This window comes from Ranitomeya variabilis, chromosome 5 (genome assembly GCF_051348905.1).
Source record: "Ranitomeya variabilis isolate aRanVar5 chromosome 5, aRanVar5.hap1, whole genome shotgun sequence".
NCBI classification, from domain to species: Eukaryota; Metazoa; Chordata; class Amphibia; order Anura; family Dendrobatidae; genus Ranitomeya; species Ranitomeya variabilis.
In genome coordinates, this window is record NC_135236.1 from 272,973,544 (window position 1) to 272,995,541 (window position 21,998).

At 43.7% G+C, this 21,998-nt stretch overlaps 1 protein-coding gene across 2 annotated transcripts in view; it reads right to left on the reverse strand.

Annotated features, from left to right (window-relative positions):
* NCAPH2 (non-SMC condensin II complex subunit H2) overlaps positions 1 to 21,998 on the reverse strand; it is a 189,557-nt gene that overhangs the window by 117,327 nt on the left and 50,232 nt on the right. For both annotated transcript variants that reach the window (XM_077264330.1, XM_077264331.1), the window contains exons 3-6: positions 17,444 to 17,545; positions 15,215 to 15,270; positions 14,671 to 14,752; positions 4,429 to 4,500 (exon numbers count right to left, since the gene is read on the reverse strand). In XM_077264330.1, the coding sequence (XP_077120445.1) occupies positions 4,429 to 4,500; positions 14,671 to 14,752; positions 15,215 to 15,270; positions 17,444 to 17,545 (312 nt within the window). The remainder of the gene's footprint in view (positions 1 to 4,428; positions 4,501 to 14,670; positions 14,753 to 15,214; positions 15,271 to 17,443; positions 17,546 to 21,998) is intronic.

A 21,998-nucleotide genomic window follows, 5' to 3' on the forward strand; every position in this document is an offset into this window, starting at 1 on the left:
GCGATAGAGTGAATAGCGATAGAGTGAATAGCGATAGAGTGAATAGCGATAGAGTGAATAGCGATAGAGTGAATAGCGATAGAGTGAATAGCGATAGAGTGAATAGCGATAGAGTGAATAGCGATAGAGTGAATAGCGATAGAGTGAATAGCGATAGAGTGAATAGCGATAGAGTGAATAGCGATAGAGTGAATAGCGATAGAGTGAATAGCGATAGAGTGAATAGCGATAGAGTGAATAGCGATAGAGTGAATAGCGATAGAGTGAATAGCGATAGAGTGAATAGCGATAGAGTGAATAGCGATAGAGTGAATAGCGATAGAGTGAATAGCGATAGAGTGAATAGCGATAGAGTGAATAGCGATAGAGTGAATAGCGATAGAGTGAATAGCGATAGAGTGAATAGCGATAGAGTGAATAGCGATAGAGTGAATAGCGATAGAGTGAATAGCGATAGAGTGAATAGCGATAGAGTGAATAGCGATAGAGTGAATAGCGATAGAGTGAATAGCGATAGAGTGAATAGCGATAGAGTGAATAGCGATAGAGTGAATAGCGATAGAGTGAATAGCGATAGAGTGAATAGCGATAGAGTGAATAGCGATAGAGTGAATAGCGATAGAGTGAATAGCGATAGAGTGAATAGCGATAGAGTGAATAGCGATAGAGTGAATAGCGATAGAGTGAATAGCGATAGAGTGAATAGCGATAGAGTGAATAGCGATAGAGTGAATAGCGATAGAGTGAATAGCGATAGAGTGAATAGCGATAGAGTGAATAGCGATAGAGTGAATAGCGATAGAGTGAATAGCGATAGAGTGAATAGCGATAGAGTGAATAGCGATAGAGTGAATAGCGATAGAGTGAATAGCGATAGAGTGAATAGCGATAGAGTGAATAGCGATAGAGTGAATAGCGATAGAGTGAATAGCGATAGAGTGAATAGCGATAGAGTGAATAGCGATAGAGTGAATAGCGATAGAGTGAATAGCGATAGAGTGAATAGCGATAGAGTGAATAGCGATAGAGTGAATAGCGATAGAGTGAATAGTGATAGAGTGAATAGCAATAGAATGAACTTACAGCTGGACTAGTATTCTTATTGACGCCTCTCCATTACTAAGTCAGCTTAATGTCACTGTCAGGAAATAGGAAGAATGTATTATTACTTCAATTACACATACAGAGTTCTCAGCTGAAGTTTCCTCTGCCTGCCAGCACAGGCTGGAATTCTAAGCCACTCTCCCTCCCCCCAGCTATATAGCTGTAATGTGAGACCAGCGTGCCAGCAACGTTCACTGAGGAATTTTTATGGCTTTGAGCTGGGAAAGCCAGTCTTCTGTCTGACACCATGTGCCCTTTGTGAATCAGAGTTATTCAAGATGGAGTAATTCCACCCCAAATAGTTACATAGATCTGAAAGTTATATATCTGGTATGTGCAACCAGAGGGCTCCTAACTGGTGGGTTTCGGGAGCCCAGCGGGTAGCAGAAAGCGAGAAACGAATTACTACGTAGCTGGGTCACCCAGCTACCCAATGTCTATACTAAAACGAATCCCTAGGCCACGCTGAGCATAACAACATGGATGTCATCTTTCTACGATGTTTATACACCAAGATATGTGGGATGATGGTTTTTCAATCCTCAGGAAAGAGGAGTGCATTCCATAGCTCTGCCCACCCCATTAGGTCATCCAGGGGGAGAGACCCTTAGTTTTGGGCAAAGGTATAAAACTCAGAGGTCCAGACAAAGGGCGGTCTTTTGAAGGGGGATTCAGCTACGACAGGCTGTGCAATCCGACATGAAAATAAGTGGGGAAGGTCCCCTCCCCCAGCCAGCACACGGCGTACCATTGAATATGAAAGAACCGCAAGTCGATTTTCACCGTTAATCCCTATTTATAATTGTACTGTACATACGACACTTGTCTTCTTTTATAATACACTTTTACCCCTTTTGTAAACACTGCCTATATTTTGGAGTAAAATATATAAAATTACTAGCTTCGTTTCTCCTTGCTCTATAACGTACTGTCACATCCTCTGAAGTGAATTACACTAATAATTTGGGTTGGCTCTGGACCCATTATTAATTAAGAAATCGGAGCTGGTGGCAGCGTATTTATCCTGTGCGTTTGGGAGACTTTGTAGCGATGGACGGCGTTGATAATTATTGTTCCCGCCTAAGTGGGAGTAGTTATATCGCCCTCACTGCAGCGTGCCCATTAGCCAGTACAAAGTATGTATTTTTAGTCTGGGGGGCCTATATCAATGGCCCCTTACCAGCCTGAGAATAGAAGCCCCTAGCTGTGAGATTTAACAAGGCTGGTTGTCAAACAAGGGAGGGACCCCACAACGTTTTTCTAATTCTTTATTTAAATAACTTTTTAAAAAAGCGTGATGACCCCCCCCCCCCCTCTTTTCTTGATAACTAGCCTTGTTGAAGCTGACAGCTGAGGGTTGCAGCCCCCAGCTGTGAGTTTTGTCTGGATGGTTCTCAAAAATAGCGGGGAACCCACGCCGCTTTTTTTATTTATTATTTATAGCGAAGGTGCGGCAGATGAAAACTCCCATCCGCCGTTCCTGCTCTCACTGACTGCACTCAATTAGCGGATATAGGTGTCAGGTTATGGGATGGTAGCTCCATCAGCTGACACCGGTGACCGAAGGTAAACTTTATACCTCCGATCACAGCTGAGGGCTCCCGCTGTCTTCCGACAGTGTGGGAACCGCGGCTCTGACTGGCAGGGATGATTTCTCTACCGATCACAAGCGGTGTTTGCCATGCTGTCATGCATATGACAGTGTGTCAATCACTGTATTGTTGGGCCCCCCATTCAAGTGAATGGGGTTCGGGTCTGCTCTGCTGGATGACAGGCTGTATGGACGCATCATGCAGCCTGCCATCTAGAGGTAGCAGAGCCGAGTGATGTCACATCCGGCTGTCCTTTACTTTTCTACAGCAAATACGCTGCAAGAAAAGTAAACCTGCAGCGTTTTTTCACCATCAATTCAAGTCAATGGGTGGAAAACGCTGATAAAACGCTGGAAAAATGCTGAAAGAAGTGACAGGATCTATGTCCAAAAAAAACAGCAAAGCACAAAATACTGATGACACAAAAAAAACAATGTGTGTGCATGAGATATCTGAAATCTCATAGGCTTTGCTGGTACTGTAAAAAGCAGCTGAAAATTAGCATAAAAAAGCAGCAAAAAAACGCAGAAAAAACGCCCTGTGTGAACTTACCCTAACAGTGTTATTCATGGCGACAAGTTCCCTTTACATCTGGTTCCTAAGCGATCAGTGAATGAAGCCTATCGTATGTCCCAGCTATTCCTAATCTATCGCGTATACTGAACACCAGCTCATGCCATTATTCCACAAAATTCACCCTTATGTGCGAGATGTAGAGTGGATTCTGAACCCTCCTTCACATGATGAAGTTTTGCCCAACATACTTTTATGGGGAGTGGTTGACAAGATCACCATAATCTATTGGGATCCTCTTGATAACCAAGATTACATACATTTGGGGATGTGCAAGATATGTGACCACATGGGTAAAGCTGCTGTGGCCAGACTTCTACAGTACGTACAGCAAGGAAACTATTGGCTCAGCACTGGAGAGATGAGTTACCACCAATAGCAGAAATTCAAAAGTAAACTGATTGCTGCATATGGAAAAATATGTCCATTATAAGAGAGGAACTTTGGCAAAATATGAAATTGTGGGCTCCATGGTTGGAAACGCCTGGGCTGGCACCAGACTCACAAGAGATAGAGCTTTAGGGAGCAGCTTGGAGTCTAATCTTTAGCCAAGTCATCATTTAATGAGGGATTTTCTTTACCATTACCTGATACTGTTATGCCATTAGTTGGATTTATAACAAACTGATAAAGCATATCAACCTAAGTTGGCTGCACTGTATCAATTAACATAGGATTCTCATCTGTGGTGGTAATATTGAATTCTGTCTATCCTTGACATCTATCATGACGCAATACTCACATGTGGAAAGGGGGAGAAGGTTTTGTGCTTTATGATTACTTGTTTGTATATTTGAAACAAAACTTTAATAAAATTTACTTTATTTAAAAAAAAATAATAATAATAATTTAGGCAACGTCATCCTCCAGCTGCCACGCTGCCTTCAGTGAGGGAGCAAACATCATAGGATCACAACACTTGCTCCAACACTGAAAAGACAGTAGCTAGGAGTGACGTTGCACGCTGCATATTTTAGTGAAGCCCACAGCACAGACTTCGGTCGGTCAGTGTTGTAGATCAGTAAAACCCACCCAGAGACATTTAAGGAGCATACTGCAGAGTGCTGCGCTGTAATTGTTTTCTTGATAAAGTGGCCGTACGCAACAATTACAGATAAACGCTTAACAGAATAGGTAATATAATCGTATAGTTACGTACATTTGGACCTTGGTCTTTTTTCATATCCACGTTGGTTTTCCTGAGGTCACTTATGTCATCCAGACTCAGAAACTACAACAGAAGGAAAGTGACCGTTACAGGATTAAGACAACAAAGAATGTGGTTTTAAAGCTAATCCAACCATAAAAGATCTATGAATGCTAATATTATGTGTCATTTACTATATGGCTATAAGGAAAGAAAAAAACAAAAAACAAAAAACTTTACTGTGCATGCACTATCCCTATTAACGACACTGGATTAATAATCAAAACATGCTTATCCCCATCCCAATATATGACATACCGTACCATTGCATCATGTCATGATTCCATTTTTGAAGCAGGCTCAGGAGCAGAACCTGCATGTTTCACAGATGAGGTAGTGTTAGGCCGGGGTCACACTAGCGTGTTTTACGGACATATGAGAGGCACAGAAAATACGCATTGCACATGGTACAATGATTCTCTATACCCAGCTCCTATCTGGCGTATTTTACGGTCTTGTACGGCCGTAGACAATCGCAGCATGCTGCGTTTGTCAGCGTATTGCGCAAAAAATACGGATAACACCATGTGTCTATTTCATTAAAAGACTTTTTTCATAGTGTGTGTTTTATTACCATTTACTACTATTGGATTAATAATGGATAGGTGTCTTATTGACACCTCTCCATTATTAACCTGGCTTAATGTCACCTTACAATAGCAAGGTGGCATTAACCCTTTATTACCCCAAATCCCACCGCTACACGGGAGTGGGAAGAGAGTGGCCAAGTGCCAGAATAGGCGCATCTTACATATGTGCCTTTTCTGGGGTGGCTGGGGACAGATGTTTTTAGCCAGGGGGGGTCCTATAACCATGGTACCTCCCTAGGCTATTAATATCTGCCCTCAGTCACTGGCTTTACCACTCTGGCGGAAAAAATGGCGCGGGAGCCCACGCCATTCTTTTCCGCGATTTAACCCTTTATTTTAACAGCTAGAGCCCCAAAATTTTGCACACACACTACTAACATTAGTAGTGAGGAATATGCAAAAAAAGGGATATGAAATGGTTTACTGCATGTAAGCCATGTCTCATATCCTGTCGGGTTTGGGAAGGAGATAGCTTTTGTGCTATCTAGCGCTGTATTATATATATATATATATATATATATATATATATATATATATATATATATATATATATATATATATATATATATACACATATACATATACACTAGATGGTTGCCCGATTCTAACGCATCGGGTATTCTAGAATATGCATGTCCACGTAGTATATTGCAGAGTGACGTAGTATATTGTCCAGTGACGTGGCCCGGTGACGTAGTATATTGCCGAGCGACGTAGTATATAGCCCTGCCACGTAGTATATTGCCCAGTTACGTAGCATATAGCCCAGCCACGTAGTATATTGCCCAGTCACGTAGTATATTGCCCAGCTATGTAGTATATTGCCCAGTCACGTAGTATATTGCCCAGCCACGTAGTATATTGCACAGCGATATAGTATACAGCACAGAGCCACGTAGTATATTGCCCAGCCACGTAGTATATTGCACAGCCACATAGTATGTTGCCTAGCTACGTAGTAGATTGCCCAGCCACGTAAGTGACAGGTTACAAAATAAAAAAATAAACATACTCACCTTCCGATCCGAAGTCCCCTTGTAGTTCGAACAAACTCACCATACTTTTAGTTGTCGCCTGTGCGCGGTACAGGCGGCAGCTTCCGGTCCCAGGGTTTGATGACGTCACGGTCACATGACCGTGACGTCATGGCAGGTCCGGCTCGCGCAGGCGCGCAGGGCCTGTGATGACGTCGCGGTCACATGACCGTGACGTCGTGGCAGGTCCTTCTGCCATAGGATAATTGGTACCGGAACCTGCCGCTTGCACAGAGAGGTTACCGGAGTGTGGCGAGGAACGGGAAAGGCAGCGAAGGTGAGTGTATAATGATTTTTTTTTTTTTTTTTTTTAACATTAGATCCTTTTACTATTGACGCTGCATAGGCAGCGTCAATAGTAAAAACTTGGTCACACAGGGTTAATAGCAGCGGTAACGGAGTGCGTTACCCGCGGCATAACGCGGTCTGTTACCGCCGGCATTAACCCTGTGTGAGCGGTGAGCGGAGGGGTGTATGCGGGCACCGGGCAGTGATTGCGGGGAGTAAGGAGAGGCCATTTTCTTCCGGACTGTGCGCGTCGCTGATTGGTCGCGGCAGCCATGACAGGCAGCTGGCGAGACCACTCAGCGAATGAATAACCGTTACAGACAGAAGGACAGACGGAAGTGACCCTCAGACAAATATTATTATATATATATATATATATATATATATATATATATATATATATATATATATATATATATATATATATATATATATATATATATATATATATATATATATACATACACACACATACACATATACACACATACATACACACATATACATACTGTATATATGTTTTCATGAATATTTCAGCCCATGGATCCATTGTATGTCCGTTTTGCAAGCCAGCGAGAAAATCTCACCGTACGGATGCCATACGGATTACATACGGAGGTTTACATGCGCAAAATACGCTGCCACACCCTGCCTACGGATGACATACAGATCACTATTTTGGGAACATTTCTGCATATTACGCATGTAAAATACGGACCGTATTTCCCTACGCTGAGTGTGACCCCGGCCTTATACAACCATTATATGCTTCTATTAGTAGATTGCGCAAAGCCCTGCCTACTCCTGTTAACCTCTTAAATGCAGCCACCAAGCTCACAAACAAAGTGGAACATCACTCATTGTGCCCATAAGCCCCATCATCTTCCATGTGAAGTTATTGCGGGGTGCCATTGAGTTGCCATGTGCCATGGCAGCTGGGGGCCTAATGAATGTGCCTGGTAGCTGCCCTGACAGTGCTCATATGAAGACCAGCGTACAGTTCAGAATGTTTCCAATGGAATGAGCCAGTACTCAATGGGGAGGGGCGCTCTAGACTTTGTTCTATAAGCCTCCAGAATGGCAGAATGAATCCAGCAACATAAAGTAGTTTTTGAAGAGACAAGACCACTTTGAGGACCTTATTGGGATAACAAAAAGCACCCAAGTGTCTGAAAGGAGAAGTCATAAACAGGTAGAGCCACTGGACCATACAGGACACTGACCTTCCTCTTGAAGTGGCAGAACTAACCAATCAGATCTCCTTGGCCAGGGAATCTCTTGTACACGTCCTTACACTCTGCTCTATGCTGTGCTTACAGCCGCAACTGCCATCACCTTCCGACGGACACTGTGGTTCAGGGATGGCGAACAGACGCTGCATCCTTCACATCTCTGCCCTACCAGACCGGGTGCTTATTCGGCAAGAAGCCGTATCAGCTTATCTATGAAGCTACAGGAGAAAACAAAATTCCCTCCTAGCAAAAGTCTAGGCGTCCTTTTTTCATCAACAGAAACGTTTCCGATCCTTTCGTAGGCGGACGTCTATTCCTGTCTTGCCATATCTGGCTCTCTGTCTTTTATGACAAATGAGCCAGACTCCTGGTATCTAACTCAAAACAGTGTTTCCTCCCGGTCTACAGCACGGGTCGTCCCTGGAGAAAGAAGGACAGAGCGGTAAGGCCCAACCTGGATCTGAAGCTACTCAACATACAAGAAGGAGTTTAGTAGCATCCATCGACATACGGGATGCTTACCTTCATATCTCGATCTTTCCGACTCAAGAAGGTTCCTGCGTCTCGCTGTCCGTGAGGATCATTTCCAATTTAAGGCTTTGCCTTTCGGCCTCGCCGCCAATCCCAGGGCGTCCACAAGGGTCATGGTCATGATGGTTGTCATGTTCATTCTGCACGCTCATGGTGGGGTCTTCTTGTCATACCTAGCGTCCTCGTGATCAATGGGGCAGTCTTTACAAGCCTGAGCATAAGCGTCCGTATCCCTTTGGACACTTTTCCCGCCTGGGCTGGTGGATAGACAAACATATCTTTCCCGATCCTGCCTCATCAGGTGTCCCCTTTTAGGTATGACCCTACACACCTCATGAGGGTTGGTAATTTTTCCACGAGACAGGGTCATAGCCCTTCAACAGGGGACTCGGGCACCTGGTGGCCCTTTGCCTCACTATCTGCTGGGACAGGAATCCATTCTCTTTTCACCATCTATGCCACTTGTCTCCGATCTCAGGGCCCAGGGGCACTGGTCAGATCTGAGAGTCACCCCTTTTGATCAACGGCTTGGAGATCCGGGAGACTATTGTCCTTGAGGTGGTTCCTTAACCCCTGGTGGGTCTGACCACCCGAATAGAGTTAAACCACATTACGGCTGTGGCGTATATCATTTATCATGGAACCATCCGCAGCAGGGCGGCAAGGCGTGAGGTGGAATACATTCTCCACTTGGTCGAGATGTCATACTCTGTCATCTCAGCAGTTCACATCCCTAGAGTGGGAAGCTGGGCACCAGACTTCCTCAGCAGTCAGGTCTTGTCTCGGGAGATTCCGGGTGGGGACCTGAGTGCATCATGGCTAAATGCCAGAGTACCTGGGCTCCGGGATCCAGAGGTCATTGGGGCGGATACACCTTCCGTTCATGGCGTCAGATTGATCCCGTTACTTCCGAGGGTCATCGGTACAATCAAGGCGGCAGGGATTCCAGCTATCCTTGTCTCTCTGGACTGGCCTCGGTACATGGAGTTGGCGCAGCGCATCGTCAACGCCCCCTGGCAGCCATTGGATTGTCCAGAATGTCTCTTCCAGGGCCCGACCCGCCACCAGTGCCCGATCTGCCACCAGTGCCCTGTGTTTACCGGCCTGGCCTTTGAATCCTAGGTCCTAACACGAGTTGGGTTCTCTCAGGAGGCAGTTTCCTCTGTTTCTCGCTCGGAAACCTGAAATCGGGGCACATTTATCAGAACACATTTTTCACCACACCATGATAGCATTTTTTGCAGGGTTCGCCGTCGTTCTCCCCCTGCTTTCCTCGTTCTGACCTTATCGGTTTTGCTTCAGCGCCGGATTGATTCTAAGCTACAAGTGTAGACTTTCTTTCAGGGGGCCTCCTGTGTGGTGCAATGGAATGGAATGCAATGCAATGGAAAACCTAGAAATGGAGTGCTTCATAAAAAACTGTCACATCCATGGGAAAAAGTCGCAAAAGAAGCAAAACCTCTGGAGGCGCCTAGATGGCGAAACAGAACACTATTGTATCCACCTGGAGCATCCTTGATTGCCTCCTTTAGGTCCTTTCCAAAGAGTCTGTTCCCTGTGAAAGGAAGGCTAGAAAAGGCCTTCTATTTATGCTGAGACAGTGGACCAGGATCTAAGCCAAGTGGAGAGTCAAACATCCACAGAACTAGCTGCAGGGCAAGCTGCGCTGACACAAAAGACTTACAAAAGAACTTTGTGATATGCAGCAATTGAGACAGAGGTCAAGAAAATCCTCCTGAGGAACAACGGACGAATAACCCTGGTACAAGTTTTTAGCACAGGTCATAGAGGCCTTAATGATACAGGAGACCGCAAAGGCAGGTCCGTAAGGCAAAGTCTGCCGAGGAAAATACAGTTGATGAGATACAGCCAATCTGATTATACAGTGAGGCCTGTGCAAGGTTTTAGAAACCTAAACATACTAGCTTAGCAATTCTTTAGCATATGGAGGACTAGGAGGCATGTTATAGTTATAGTTATTAAGGTTGAAGGAAGACTAAGTCCATCTAGTTCAACCCGTAGCCTAACCTAACATGCCCTAACATGTTGATCCAGAGGAAGGCAAAAAAAAAACATGTGGCAAAGAGTAAGCTCCACACTGGGGAAAAAAATTCCTTCCCGACTCCACATACGGCAATCAGACTAGTTCCCTGGATCAACACCCTAACAAGGAATCTAGTATATATACACCCTGTAACATTATACTTTTCAAGAAAGGCATCCAGTCCCCTCTTAAATTCAAGTAATGAATCACTCATTACAACATCATACGGCAGAGAGTTCCATAGTCTCACTGCTCTTACAGTAAAGAATCCACGTCTTATTATGCTTAAACCTTCTTTCCTCCAGACGTAGAGGATGCCCCCTTGTCCCTGTCTCAGGTCTATGATTAAAAAGATCATCAGAAAGGTCTTTGTACTACTGTCCCCTCATATATTTGTACTACTGTCCCCTCATATATTTATACATTAACAGATCACCCCTTAGCCTTCGTTTTTCCAAACTAAATAGCCCCAAATTTAATAACCTATCTTGGTATTGCAGACCCCCCAGTCATCTAATAACCTTGGTCGCTCTTCTCTGCACCCGATCCAGTTCAGCTATGTCTTTCTTATACACCGGAGACCAGAACTGTACACAGTATTCTAAGTGTGGTCGAACTACTGACTTGTATAGAGGTAAAATTATGTTCTCCTCATGAGCAACTATGCCTCTTTTAATGCATCCCATTATTTTATTTGTCTTTGTAGCAACTGCCTGACACTGACCACTAAATGTGAGTTTGTCATCCACCCATACTGCCAGGTCTTTTTCATTGACTGCTTTCCAAGAGTTTCAGAATTAAGCACATCGTTATACATCTTATTACTTCTACCCAAGTGCATGACCTTACATTTATCCCCATTAAAGCTCATTTGCCATTTATCAGCCCAAGCTTCTAGTTTACATAAATCATCCTGTAATATAAAATTGTCCTCCTCTGTATTGATTACCCTGCAGAGTTTAGTGTCATCTGCAAATATTGAAATTCCACTCTGTATGCCCCCTATAAGATCATTAATAAATATGTTAAGAAGAGGGCCCAATACTGACCCCTGTGGTACTCCACTTCTAACCGCGACCCAGTCCGAGTGTGCTCCATTAATAACCACCCTTTGTTTCCTATCTCTGAGCCAGCTCTTAACCCACTTACATAAAATGAGTATAGGGCAAATATGTGTATCAACCTTTTGTGTGGCACCGTATCAAAAGCTTTTGAAAAGTCCATATATACACTACATCTACTGGGTTCCCTTGGTCCAGTCCGGAACTTACCTCTTCATAGAAGCTGATCAAATTAGTCTGACATGAACGGTCCCTAATAAACCCATGTTGGTATTGGGTCATGAGGTTATTCCTCTTCAGATACTCCATCATAGCATCCCTTAGAATGCCCTCCAGGATTTTACCCACAGTAGAGGTTAAGCTTACTGGCCTATAAATTTCCGAGTTCAGTTTTTGTCCCCTTTTTTAATATTGGCACCACATTAGCTATACGTCAGTCCTGTGGTACAGACCCTGTTATTATGGACTCTTTAAAGATTAAAAATAATGGTCTATCAATGACTGTACTTAATTCCTGCGGTACTCGGGGGTGTATCCCATCCGGGCCCGGAGATTTGTCAATTTTAGATGCCGCCGTACTTCCTGCTGGGTTAAGCAGGTGACACATAATTGGGAATTTTTGTTATCACTGATCATATTGTCTGCCATGGAATTTTCTTGTGTAAATACTGATTAAAAATAGTTTGGGTGAAATTTAGCCAATATGCTAAATGACATTTTTTCAAGGGAACCTATCACCCCCAAAATCGATGATGAGGTAAGCCCACCGTCACAGGGGCTTATCTACAGCATTCTGTAATGCTGTAGATAAGCCTCCAATGTTACCTGAAAGAGGATAAAAAGAGGTTAGATTATACTCACCCAGGGGCGGTCCCACTGCGGTCCGGTCCGATGGGTGTCTCAGGTCCGCTCCGGCGCCTCCTATCTTCATTCCATGACGTCCTCTTCTGGTCTTCACTCCGCGGCCCACGGCACAGGCGTACTTTGTCTGCCCTGTTGAGCGCAGAGCAAAGTACTGTAGTGCGCAGGCGCCGGGCCTCTCTGACCTTTCCCGACGCCTGCGCACTGCAGTACTTGCTCTGCCCTCAACAGGGCAAACAAAGTACGCCTGCACCGGAGCCGCAGCGTGAAGACCAGAAGAGGACGTCATGGAATGAAGATGGGAGGCCCCAGAGCGGACCTAAGACGCCCATTGGAGCGGGACCGCCCCTGGGTAAGTATAATCTAACCTCTTTTTCTCCTCTTTCAGGTAACATCGGGGGCTTATCTACAGCATTACAGAATGCTGTAGATAAGCCCCTGATGACGGTGAGCTTACCTCACCATCGATTTTGGGGGTGACAGGTTCCCTTTAAGGGGGCCAACACTATCATTTTTTAGTTTCTTACTATTTACGTAGTTAAAGAATATTTTGGGATTATTTTTACTCTCTCTGGCAATGAGTCTCTCTGTCTCAATCTTAGCTGCCTTGATTTGCTTTTTACAGAATTTATTTAATTTTCTGTATTTATTTAATGCCTCATCACTACATACTTCCATTAATTCTCTAAATGCTTTCTTTTTGTCACTTATTGCGCCCCTTACAGCTCTATTTAGCCATATTGGTTTCCTCCTATTTCTAGTATGTTTATTCCCATACGGTATATACTGTGCACAGGTCCTATCCAGGATGCTAATAAACGTCTCCCATTTTCTTTGTGTATTTTTATGACTCAGGATATCGTCCCAGTTGTGGAACATGAGAAAAAATGGGGATATAGTCCAATGTGATAACAAATTACAAATGTATTAGAATATTGACATTACAAATAAATAAATAAATAGAAGTACATAGACTAGGATCAGGTAATAGAAATGGACAATGTGTCCTGACTACCAATGATCTTATTATTTGGGGTACAGAAAGTGCAAAAGTGTTGCAAAAAAACCAACCCATTCAGTCCAATTAAATGATATATAGTAAAAATCCACGTATCATGATGGTTATAGTAAACCACACGCTATACCAAAAGTATGGTGGTGACCGCACCTTGATAAAGAGGTGAAACGCGCATCGGTGGTGGCGTGGACACAGGTCCTGACTCAGCAAAGTTATGGGTAAGCACACATGTGAGCGTACAACCCTGTCCCCACTTTTGGTATAGTGTGTGGTTTACTATAACCATCATGATACGTGGATTTTTACTATATATCATTTAATTGGACTGAATGGGTTGTTTTTTTTGCGGCACTTTTGCACTTTCTGTACCCCAAATAATAAGATCATTGGTAGTCAGGACACATTGTCCATTTCTATTACCTGATCCTAGTCTATGTACTTCTATTTATTTATTTGTAATGTCAATATTCTAATAAATTTGTAATTTGTTATCACATTGGACTATATCCCCATTTTTTCTCATGTTCCATAATATGCTTGGGAGTGTCCTGTAGGTGCACCTTTATGAGCCATGCATAGCAGTATTGGTCTCTGTGGCACCTCTACACCTATGGTACCTTGTATGGTGTATATTTATCTATCATCCCAGTTAATTGCACTAAGATCATCTCTCATCCGTTGGAAATTTGCCCTCATGTGTCCTTGTAACCCCTCTCTACTACACATCTTATTAAAGGACACATGAAAACTTATTATTTTGTGATCACTATTCCCCAAGTGACCCCCAACCCTTATGTTTGATATGCGGTCTGGCCTGTTGGTTAATATTAGGTCTAGCAGTGCCCCCCTTCTTGTTGGGTCCTGAACCAATTGTGAAAGGTAGTTGTCCCTCATAGTTGTCAAAAACCGATTACCTTTGCTGGAACTGCAGGTTTCTGTTCCCCAATCTATTTCAGGGTAGTTGAAGTCCCCCATAATAATGACTTCTCCTTGAGTCGCAGCTTCATCTATTTGCTTTATGAGGATATTCTCCGTTGCTTCCATTATTTTTGGAGACTTATAACAAACCCCTATCAGTAATTTATTATTTTTTCCCCCTCCCCTTATCTTATGTGACGTAACGGATTACTTAAAGCTGTGGAATGCGCTACCATCACAAGTTAATAGTGGACAAAAGAGGGTGATCAGAATAACGAAAATGCTCAGCAGGCCCTGTTTCAGGTATACATTATGTTCAACACCAAAACTGACCTGAGAGATAACCTCTAACAGTGTTTCTCAACTCCAGTCCTCAAGACCCACTAATAGGTCATGTTTTCAAGACGATTAAATTATCACCTGTGCAATACTAAGGATATCCAGAAAACTTAACCTGTTGGTGGGTTTTGAGGACTGGAGTTGAGAAACATTGCTTTAACCAAACACTAGGAGTCTTGGAAGACTAATCTGCATGATCTGTTATGGCCAGGTACTCAAAAGAAACTAGACAGTTTGCTTGTATACAGTACATCGAGTTGTCCAAGTACAATTCTTACCTCATCCTCATCATTTTGCTTTGTAAAGTTAGCATCTTTGTCCACTCCATCTTCTCCAACAGAGACTGGCTGCTTATCCCGCCTAAATAAAACATGACAGTTACATGTAAAAATAAAGACCTGAAAATATAACATTGTACGGGATATAGAAAAGATTTATATATAAAAAAAAAAAAACAAAAAAAAACAACAACCTACATGTAAAAATGCTGTATCCTGCTTCAATTTATCATATTAAGGGGATTAATCATATTAAATACAGTTAGATTATGTTTAAGCATGCAGAAAAAAAAAAAGTTTTTTTTAAATAAAGCCATTTATCTTGTATTTTTAAAACTTGTATAGGGAGGAATGCTTTATTGGTGGTACACATCCTGCCTGCATTGTCAGTATAGATGTGTGTGCTTTATTAAAGTAGCAAGGATTAGAAGTAAATAGTTAGAATCTATGGGCACATTTCTGTTTCATCGGTTCAAAAACTACATTTAAGCTGGTTTGCTACCAATTACTACACAATAAGTAATGTGAAAACAGCGATACGTACTTCTTATTAGATATAAAATCCAAAGCTTGATACACCAAAGAGTAAAGATATTCAACCTGCATAAGAGAAATAAAATCAAATAAGATAGGATATAGTTTAGCATTAGAGCTCTGATTGGCCTGATTTACTGAAGGTATTGTTATTGTGATGCATAAAGAATTCTTAGTACAACATTAAAAAAGAAAAAAATACTTTATTACTAACTGAAGCTCCACCTTTATAATACTTTGTATTAACTGCAAACATAACTGCATAATGAATGGCTATGGGGAAATAAAAACATGTAAGAGAATCTATTGGATGTCAGTCTATTCGATGAGCTTTTGAAGCAGAAGGCATGCTTCCCCAAAAGTCTTTTTTCGTTTTGGTTTATTTGTCAATTTTTACAGTGTCTTATATGAAGAAAGAAAACACGAAAATAATGAGTGACTCCAAAACCGCTTGAAGAATGGTCAGGCCATTTCTTTTAGCTGCTTTGTAGATTTGGAAACTTGAACCAATTTAAAAAAGAAAAGATCAAAAAGACTGGATTTTGCACAGTAAGTCTTTTTCACATGGTTATGCACATGTGCACTCTTTTTGCCTTTTTTAAAAGGATTTTTTCAAGCAGGTTCCAGGCAGAATTGGTCCAAAAAAAAAAAAAAAAAAAAAAAAAACAGTATGCACATACAATAATAAAATTAAAAAAAGTGCTGCTCCTCAACAGTATGTATGATACATGATATTACATTATACAGAAAGCATCTACAGAGCACCAATGGGGAAAGTGAAATACACTGCAGCTTCTTGGGGTTATTAGGCAGCTCTTGCATGTTCATCTTCGTGAACTGCACATATTAACTCCTGATGTAAAGAGTAGGGGGTAACGGAGTACAATTTGTACATTACCTGAGCCACAGGAATGTTGTGTCCGAAGGTACAGTACTTAATCAAAGATTGGGTGTATGGAATCAGTGTTTCAAGGTATGTGTGGTTGTTTGTTTGTTTTTTAAAAAAAAGCTCAGCAAACTATGCTATCAGTCAAAAAGCAACTGAACTTAAGGTACCTTCACACTCAGCAACTTTACAACGAGAACGACAACGATCCGTGACGTTGCAGCGTCCTGGATAGCGATCTCGTTGTGTGACACGCAGCAGCGATCTGGATCCCGCTGTGATATCGCTGGTCGGAGCTTGAAGTCCAGAACTTTATTTCGTCGCTGATGACCCGCTGTCATCGCTGGATCGGCGTGTATGACGCCGATCCAGCGATGTGTTCACTTGTAACCAGGGTAAATATCGGGTTACAAAGCGCAGGGCCGCGCTTAGTAACCCGATATTTACCCTGGTTACCATTGTAAAAGTTAAAAAAAACACACTACATACTCACATTCTGATGGCGCGCTGCCGCCAAGAGCTTCCCCTCACTGAATGTGTCAGCGCCGGCCGTAAAGCAGAGCACAGCGGTGACGTCACCGCTGTTACTGCCGGCGCTGACACATTCAGTGCAGGGAAGCTCTCGGCATCAGCGCGCCATCAGAATGTGAGTATGTAGTGTTTTTTTTTTACTTTTACAATGGTAACCAGGGTAAATATCGGGTTACTAAGCGCGGCCCTGCACTTAGTAACCCGATGTTTACGCTGGTTAACCGGGTGCTGCAGGGGGACTTCGGCATCGTTGAAGACAGTTTCAACGATGCCGAAGTCGTTCCCCTGATCGTTGGTCGCTGTCTGTGTGACAGCTCCCCAGCGACCACACAACGACTTACCAACGATCACGGCCAGGTCGTATCTCTGGTCGTGATCGTTGGTAAGTCGTTTAGTGTAACGGTACCTTAAGCCATGATGCCAAAAAGAACATAATGCAGTATAGAATCAAATATGTGTCTATTCTTACTCCCCACTTATTCTATTAGTGATCCAGCAACAATGCTTTCATTACTTCCTCAAATTGTTTGCAACTCGACAGCATGTCGCCGCTGTCTTAGTTTGGTCATTGGGATTCGTTATGCCAATAGTACAAGTGACCGCTGCAGCCATTGACTGACTACAAGTGGTCACATAATGACCATTTGTAATCAAATTTAAGGAAGACCAAAAGAGCATTGGCACTGGATTGCCAACTGTAGTAAGAGGAGAGTATAGATCCATTGTCATTTGCAGCTAGCTTTAATATTGTTTATATAGGTTGGATTAGCAATTTTTAGTGCAGGATAATGCACAAAAAAAAAAAAAAGGAGACAAACTTACTTTTTTACTGTAAATACATGCTGATCCTTGAATAAGGAGAGCGGCTTCTGCAAAGTTCATGGTGGTTTTACCTCCATCAAAAGATATGCAGATCTGATCCAACTATAACAATATAAATTCAATTATTTTAAGACTTCATCCTAAATCGACAGAAAATACTGTAATAAAAAGAAAATGTGTTATAAAATGGACTAGATATTTTCATTGTATTTTGTAGAAAGCAAAGCAACGTACAGATCATGAAACCAAAGTGTGCATTTGCTTTCTACTCAAACACAAGAGGAAATATTAACTTTAATGTCACAGGTAAAATCTCTGCTTCTCGAGCTACAAGGATTCCACTGGCTGTCTGCAGTGAAGGAAGTGGTTAGACACTGTACAGGACTTTCGCTGACCACAGCAAACTCTGGTTTAGCGTAAATGACTCATTATTGCTTAATATACAGTGCTCAAAAAAATAAAGGGAACACAAATACTATATCCTAGATATTGTAAGAGAATGCTCAGTCATAACATTTGAACAGCGATGTTGGCTCTAGCAGCCATCTTGTGCAAAGTTAGAAACCAACTAATTCTAAGATGTACTTCTAAAAGTCATAGACAGATTGGAAACACAAGATGAGATCATGGCCATTAGCAGGTATAGTGGACATACACAAAAGTTAATTGGATCAGCTGCAGGGCCATGATAATAGAAAAAGGGTAAACATATATAATAAATAAGTGTATTAAGTGAACAATGACAGTTACTCTAAAGGTACCTTCACACTGAACGATATCGCTAGCGATCTGTGACGTTGCAGCGTCCTGGATAGCGATATCGTTCAGTTTGACAGGCAGCAGCGATCAGGATCCTGCTGTGCCATCGTTGGTCGGAGCAGAAAGTCCAGAACTTTATTTCGTCGCTGGACTCCCGCAGACATCGCTGAATCGGCGTGTGTGACGCCGACTCAGCGATGTCTTCAATGGTAACCAGGGTAAACATCGGGTTACTAAGCGCAAGGCCGCGCTTAGTAACCCGATGTTTACCCTGGTTACCAGCGTAAACGTAAAAAAAAACCAAACACTACATACTTACATTCCGGTGTCTGTCCCCCGGCGCTGTGCTTTCCTGCACTGGCTGTGAGCGCCAGCCAGCTGTAAAGCACAGCGGTGACGTCACAGCTGTGCTTTACGGCTGGCCGGCGCTGACAGTGCAGGGAAGCCGAACGCCGGGGGACAGACAGTATGTAGTGTTTGGGTTTTTTACGTTTACGCTGGTAACCAGGGTAAACATCGGGTTACTAAGCGCAGCCCTGCACTTAGTAACCCGATGTTTACCCTGGTTACCCGGGGACCTCGGCATCGTTGGTCGCTGGAGAGCTGTCTGTGTGACAGCTCTCCAGCGACGCCGCAGCGATCAGGATCGTTGTCTAGATCGCTGCAGCGTCGCTAAATGTGACGGTACCTTAAGAGGAACATGGAGATTTACGAGTTCTAATAGAGTTTAGCGTAAAGAGCCTCAAAATCATTACATTTAACCATGGTTTTGTCTGTGAATGTGAATGTTTTTCTACGCAGTATGATGTTATCATGTATAAGCCCTTTTTGCCGCAATGTGCTTTTTGTCTCTTCGTCTGTATCACATATAAAAAGCCCCTGTTACTGTTGTTCGGGGCCATTACATCGCCAACCTGCTGCCGTGCCACAACATGGCCATTCTGCAGCAGTGCCACACCATGGCCAGGCTAGGACCAGACCACTGCCAGATGTCCTAGAGTTACTTTGTCTGTCTGGACTTCTGTTCGTGCTCACATACTTTATTTCTCTGACTATCCATGTGCTGTCCTGCTGCGATATCTCCGAATAAACCTCAGTCTCAGCTTGATAAAAGGAGTTGTCTACATATTTTTCCCGGCTCTTCCAGCTCTCAGTAAGGACTTTCTAAGGCTAGGTTCACATTGCGTTAGTGGGTGATCGCTAACGGACACCGTTGCACGGCGAAAATGTCGCAATTAACGCCGTACAACGGGTCCGTTAGCACACCCATTGACAGCAATGTAAATTTCGCCTGCAGCGCATAGCTAGCGCGTGCCTTTTTTGGCTCGCGCTAGCGATGTGCCGTTCTTTTGTAGCGCGCCTCGGACGCTGCTTGCAGCGTCCGCGGCGTGCCCGAGGTCCGTTCCCCGCTCTCGCAGATCAGGGATCTGCGAGAGAGGGGACGTTAGTGCGCCCCCTAAACGCGGCCCCTACAAAAACATTGCGTTAGGGCAATCCGTTTAGCGCTAGCGGATTGCGCTAACGCAATGTGAACCTAGGGTTACAGATATCACTGAATGAAATATTCCAGTTGCAAACCTTTATTACATAGTGGAATGTGTTCAGAACAATAAAATAAAAATAGTCAAAATTAATATCCCACAGTGGTCTGGATTTGGAATGATATTCAAAATCAAATTACAGGCAGATCCACCTTCAGTAGAAATGCCTCAGGACAAGGAAATGATGCTCAATAGTGTGTGTGGTCTCCACGTGCCTGTATGACCTCCCTACAACGCCTGGGCATAGTCCTGATAAGGCAGCAGATGTTCTCCCGAGTGATCTCCTCCCAAACCTGGATTAAAGCATCTGTCAACTCATGGACAGTCTGTGGTGCAACAGGACGTTGGTGGATGGAACAAGACATGATTTCCCAGATGTGCTCGACTGGATTCAGGTCTGGGGAATGGGCAAGCCAGTCGATAGCATTAATGTCTTCATCATGCTAATACACTTCAGCCACAAAGCCTAGCATTGTCATGCATCAAAAAGAAACCAGGGCCCAATGCACCTGCACATGGTCTCACAATGGGTCCGAGGCTCTCATCCCGACACCTAATGGAAGTCAGGGTACCTCTGGAAAGCACATGGAGGGCTGTGCTGCCCTCCAAAGAAATGCCTCCCCACACCATTACTGATCCACTGCCAAACCAGCCATACTGAAGGTTGTTGCAGGCAGAAAGTTCTCCAGTGTCTCCAGACTGTCATATGCGCTCAGTATGAAACTGTTCTCATCCATGAAGAGCACAGGGTGCCAATGTCGAATCTGCCCATCTTGGTGTTCTCTGGCAAATGCCCATCGTGCTGAACGGTGTTGGGTTGTAAGCAAAACACCCACTTGTGGACGTCGAGCCCTCAATACCACGCTCATGGAGTGTGTTTGAACAGACACATGGATATTAGTGGCCTGCTGGAGGTCATTTTGAAGGACTCTGGCACTGCTCCTCCTGTTCCTCCTTGCACAAAGGAGGTAGAGGTTCTGCTGCTGGGTTGTTGCCTCCTACAGCACCCTCCATGTCTCCTGGTGTACTGGCCTGTCTCCTGATATCTACTCCACGCTCTGGACACTGTGCTGACAGACACAGCTACCCTTGTTGCCACAGCTTGCATTGGTATGCCTTCCTGGATGAGCTGCATTACCTGAACAACTTCTGTGTGATGTAGACACCACCATGTGCTATCTCTAGGGCTGAGAGCAATGACAAAATGCAAAAGTGATTAAAACACAGCCAAAAAGGATGAGAACAGAGAAATGGTTTGTGGCCTGCCCCTAAAGAACCACTCCTTTATAGGGGTTGTCTTGCTAATTGCCTATCATTTTTACCTGTTTGTTCCATTTGCACAACAGCATAAGCATTTAATTCACAATCAGTGTTGCTTCATAACTGGACAGGTTGATTTCACAGAAGTGTGATCGACTTGGCGTTACAATATGTTGCTTAAGTCTTCCCTTTTATTTTGCAGTATAATTTAATACTTGGAACGTAAATTGAAATAAATTATTGGTTTACGCATGGATTTACAGTTATTGATCTAAAAAATAATTATAGTTTAGGTCCACCCAATAGAGGGACCTCTCAACCAATTCGAGTCATTCCATATCAAGTGATCCAAATATGAATATTGTTTTTACCTGACGTCTTTAGAATTTTTTTATTTTTTGTTTTTATGAAGTACCCGTATTTTTCGGACTGTAAGACGCACCGTACCATAAGACGCACCCCAAATATGGGGTGAAAATTGCGGAAAAAAAGATTTTTTATAAGATGGGGGTCCGTCTTATTGTCCGAATTTAAGATCTCTTACCTGAGGGCAGGCAGTGGCAGAGCAGGGTCACAGGAGGCATGGTGGTGGCAGAGGTGAGGTGATGCTGAGGTGCGGTGGGCGGAACGGCGTGCACCTGAGCAGGGTTCCATCCTGCTTAGGTGGGCGACGTCATGGCCTTGTGTCCATGGGGAGGTTGCGGCAGTGCTGTGGTGGCAGCAGATGTGTGGTCACGTCCTCAGGTAGCGGCGGCCAGGGTCCCTTCCACATTTGAGGTGACGCCACGGCAGTATTGAAGGAGAGCAGCAGAGCTGGGTGAGTCACGGTTTTCCCAATGGCGGCGGGCTTACAGGCATTGGGGCGGCGCAAGAGGTGCGGGGATGATGTGGCGCGGTGAGCGGTATGACGTGAGCAGGGTCACGTCCACATTTGAGGTGAATCCGCGGACCGGTATTGAAGGAGAGCAGCAGAGCTGGGTGAGTTACGGTTTTCC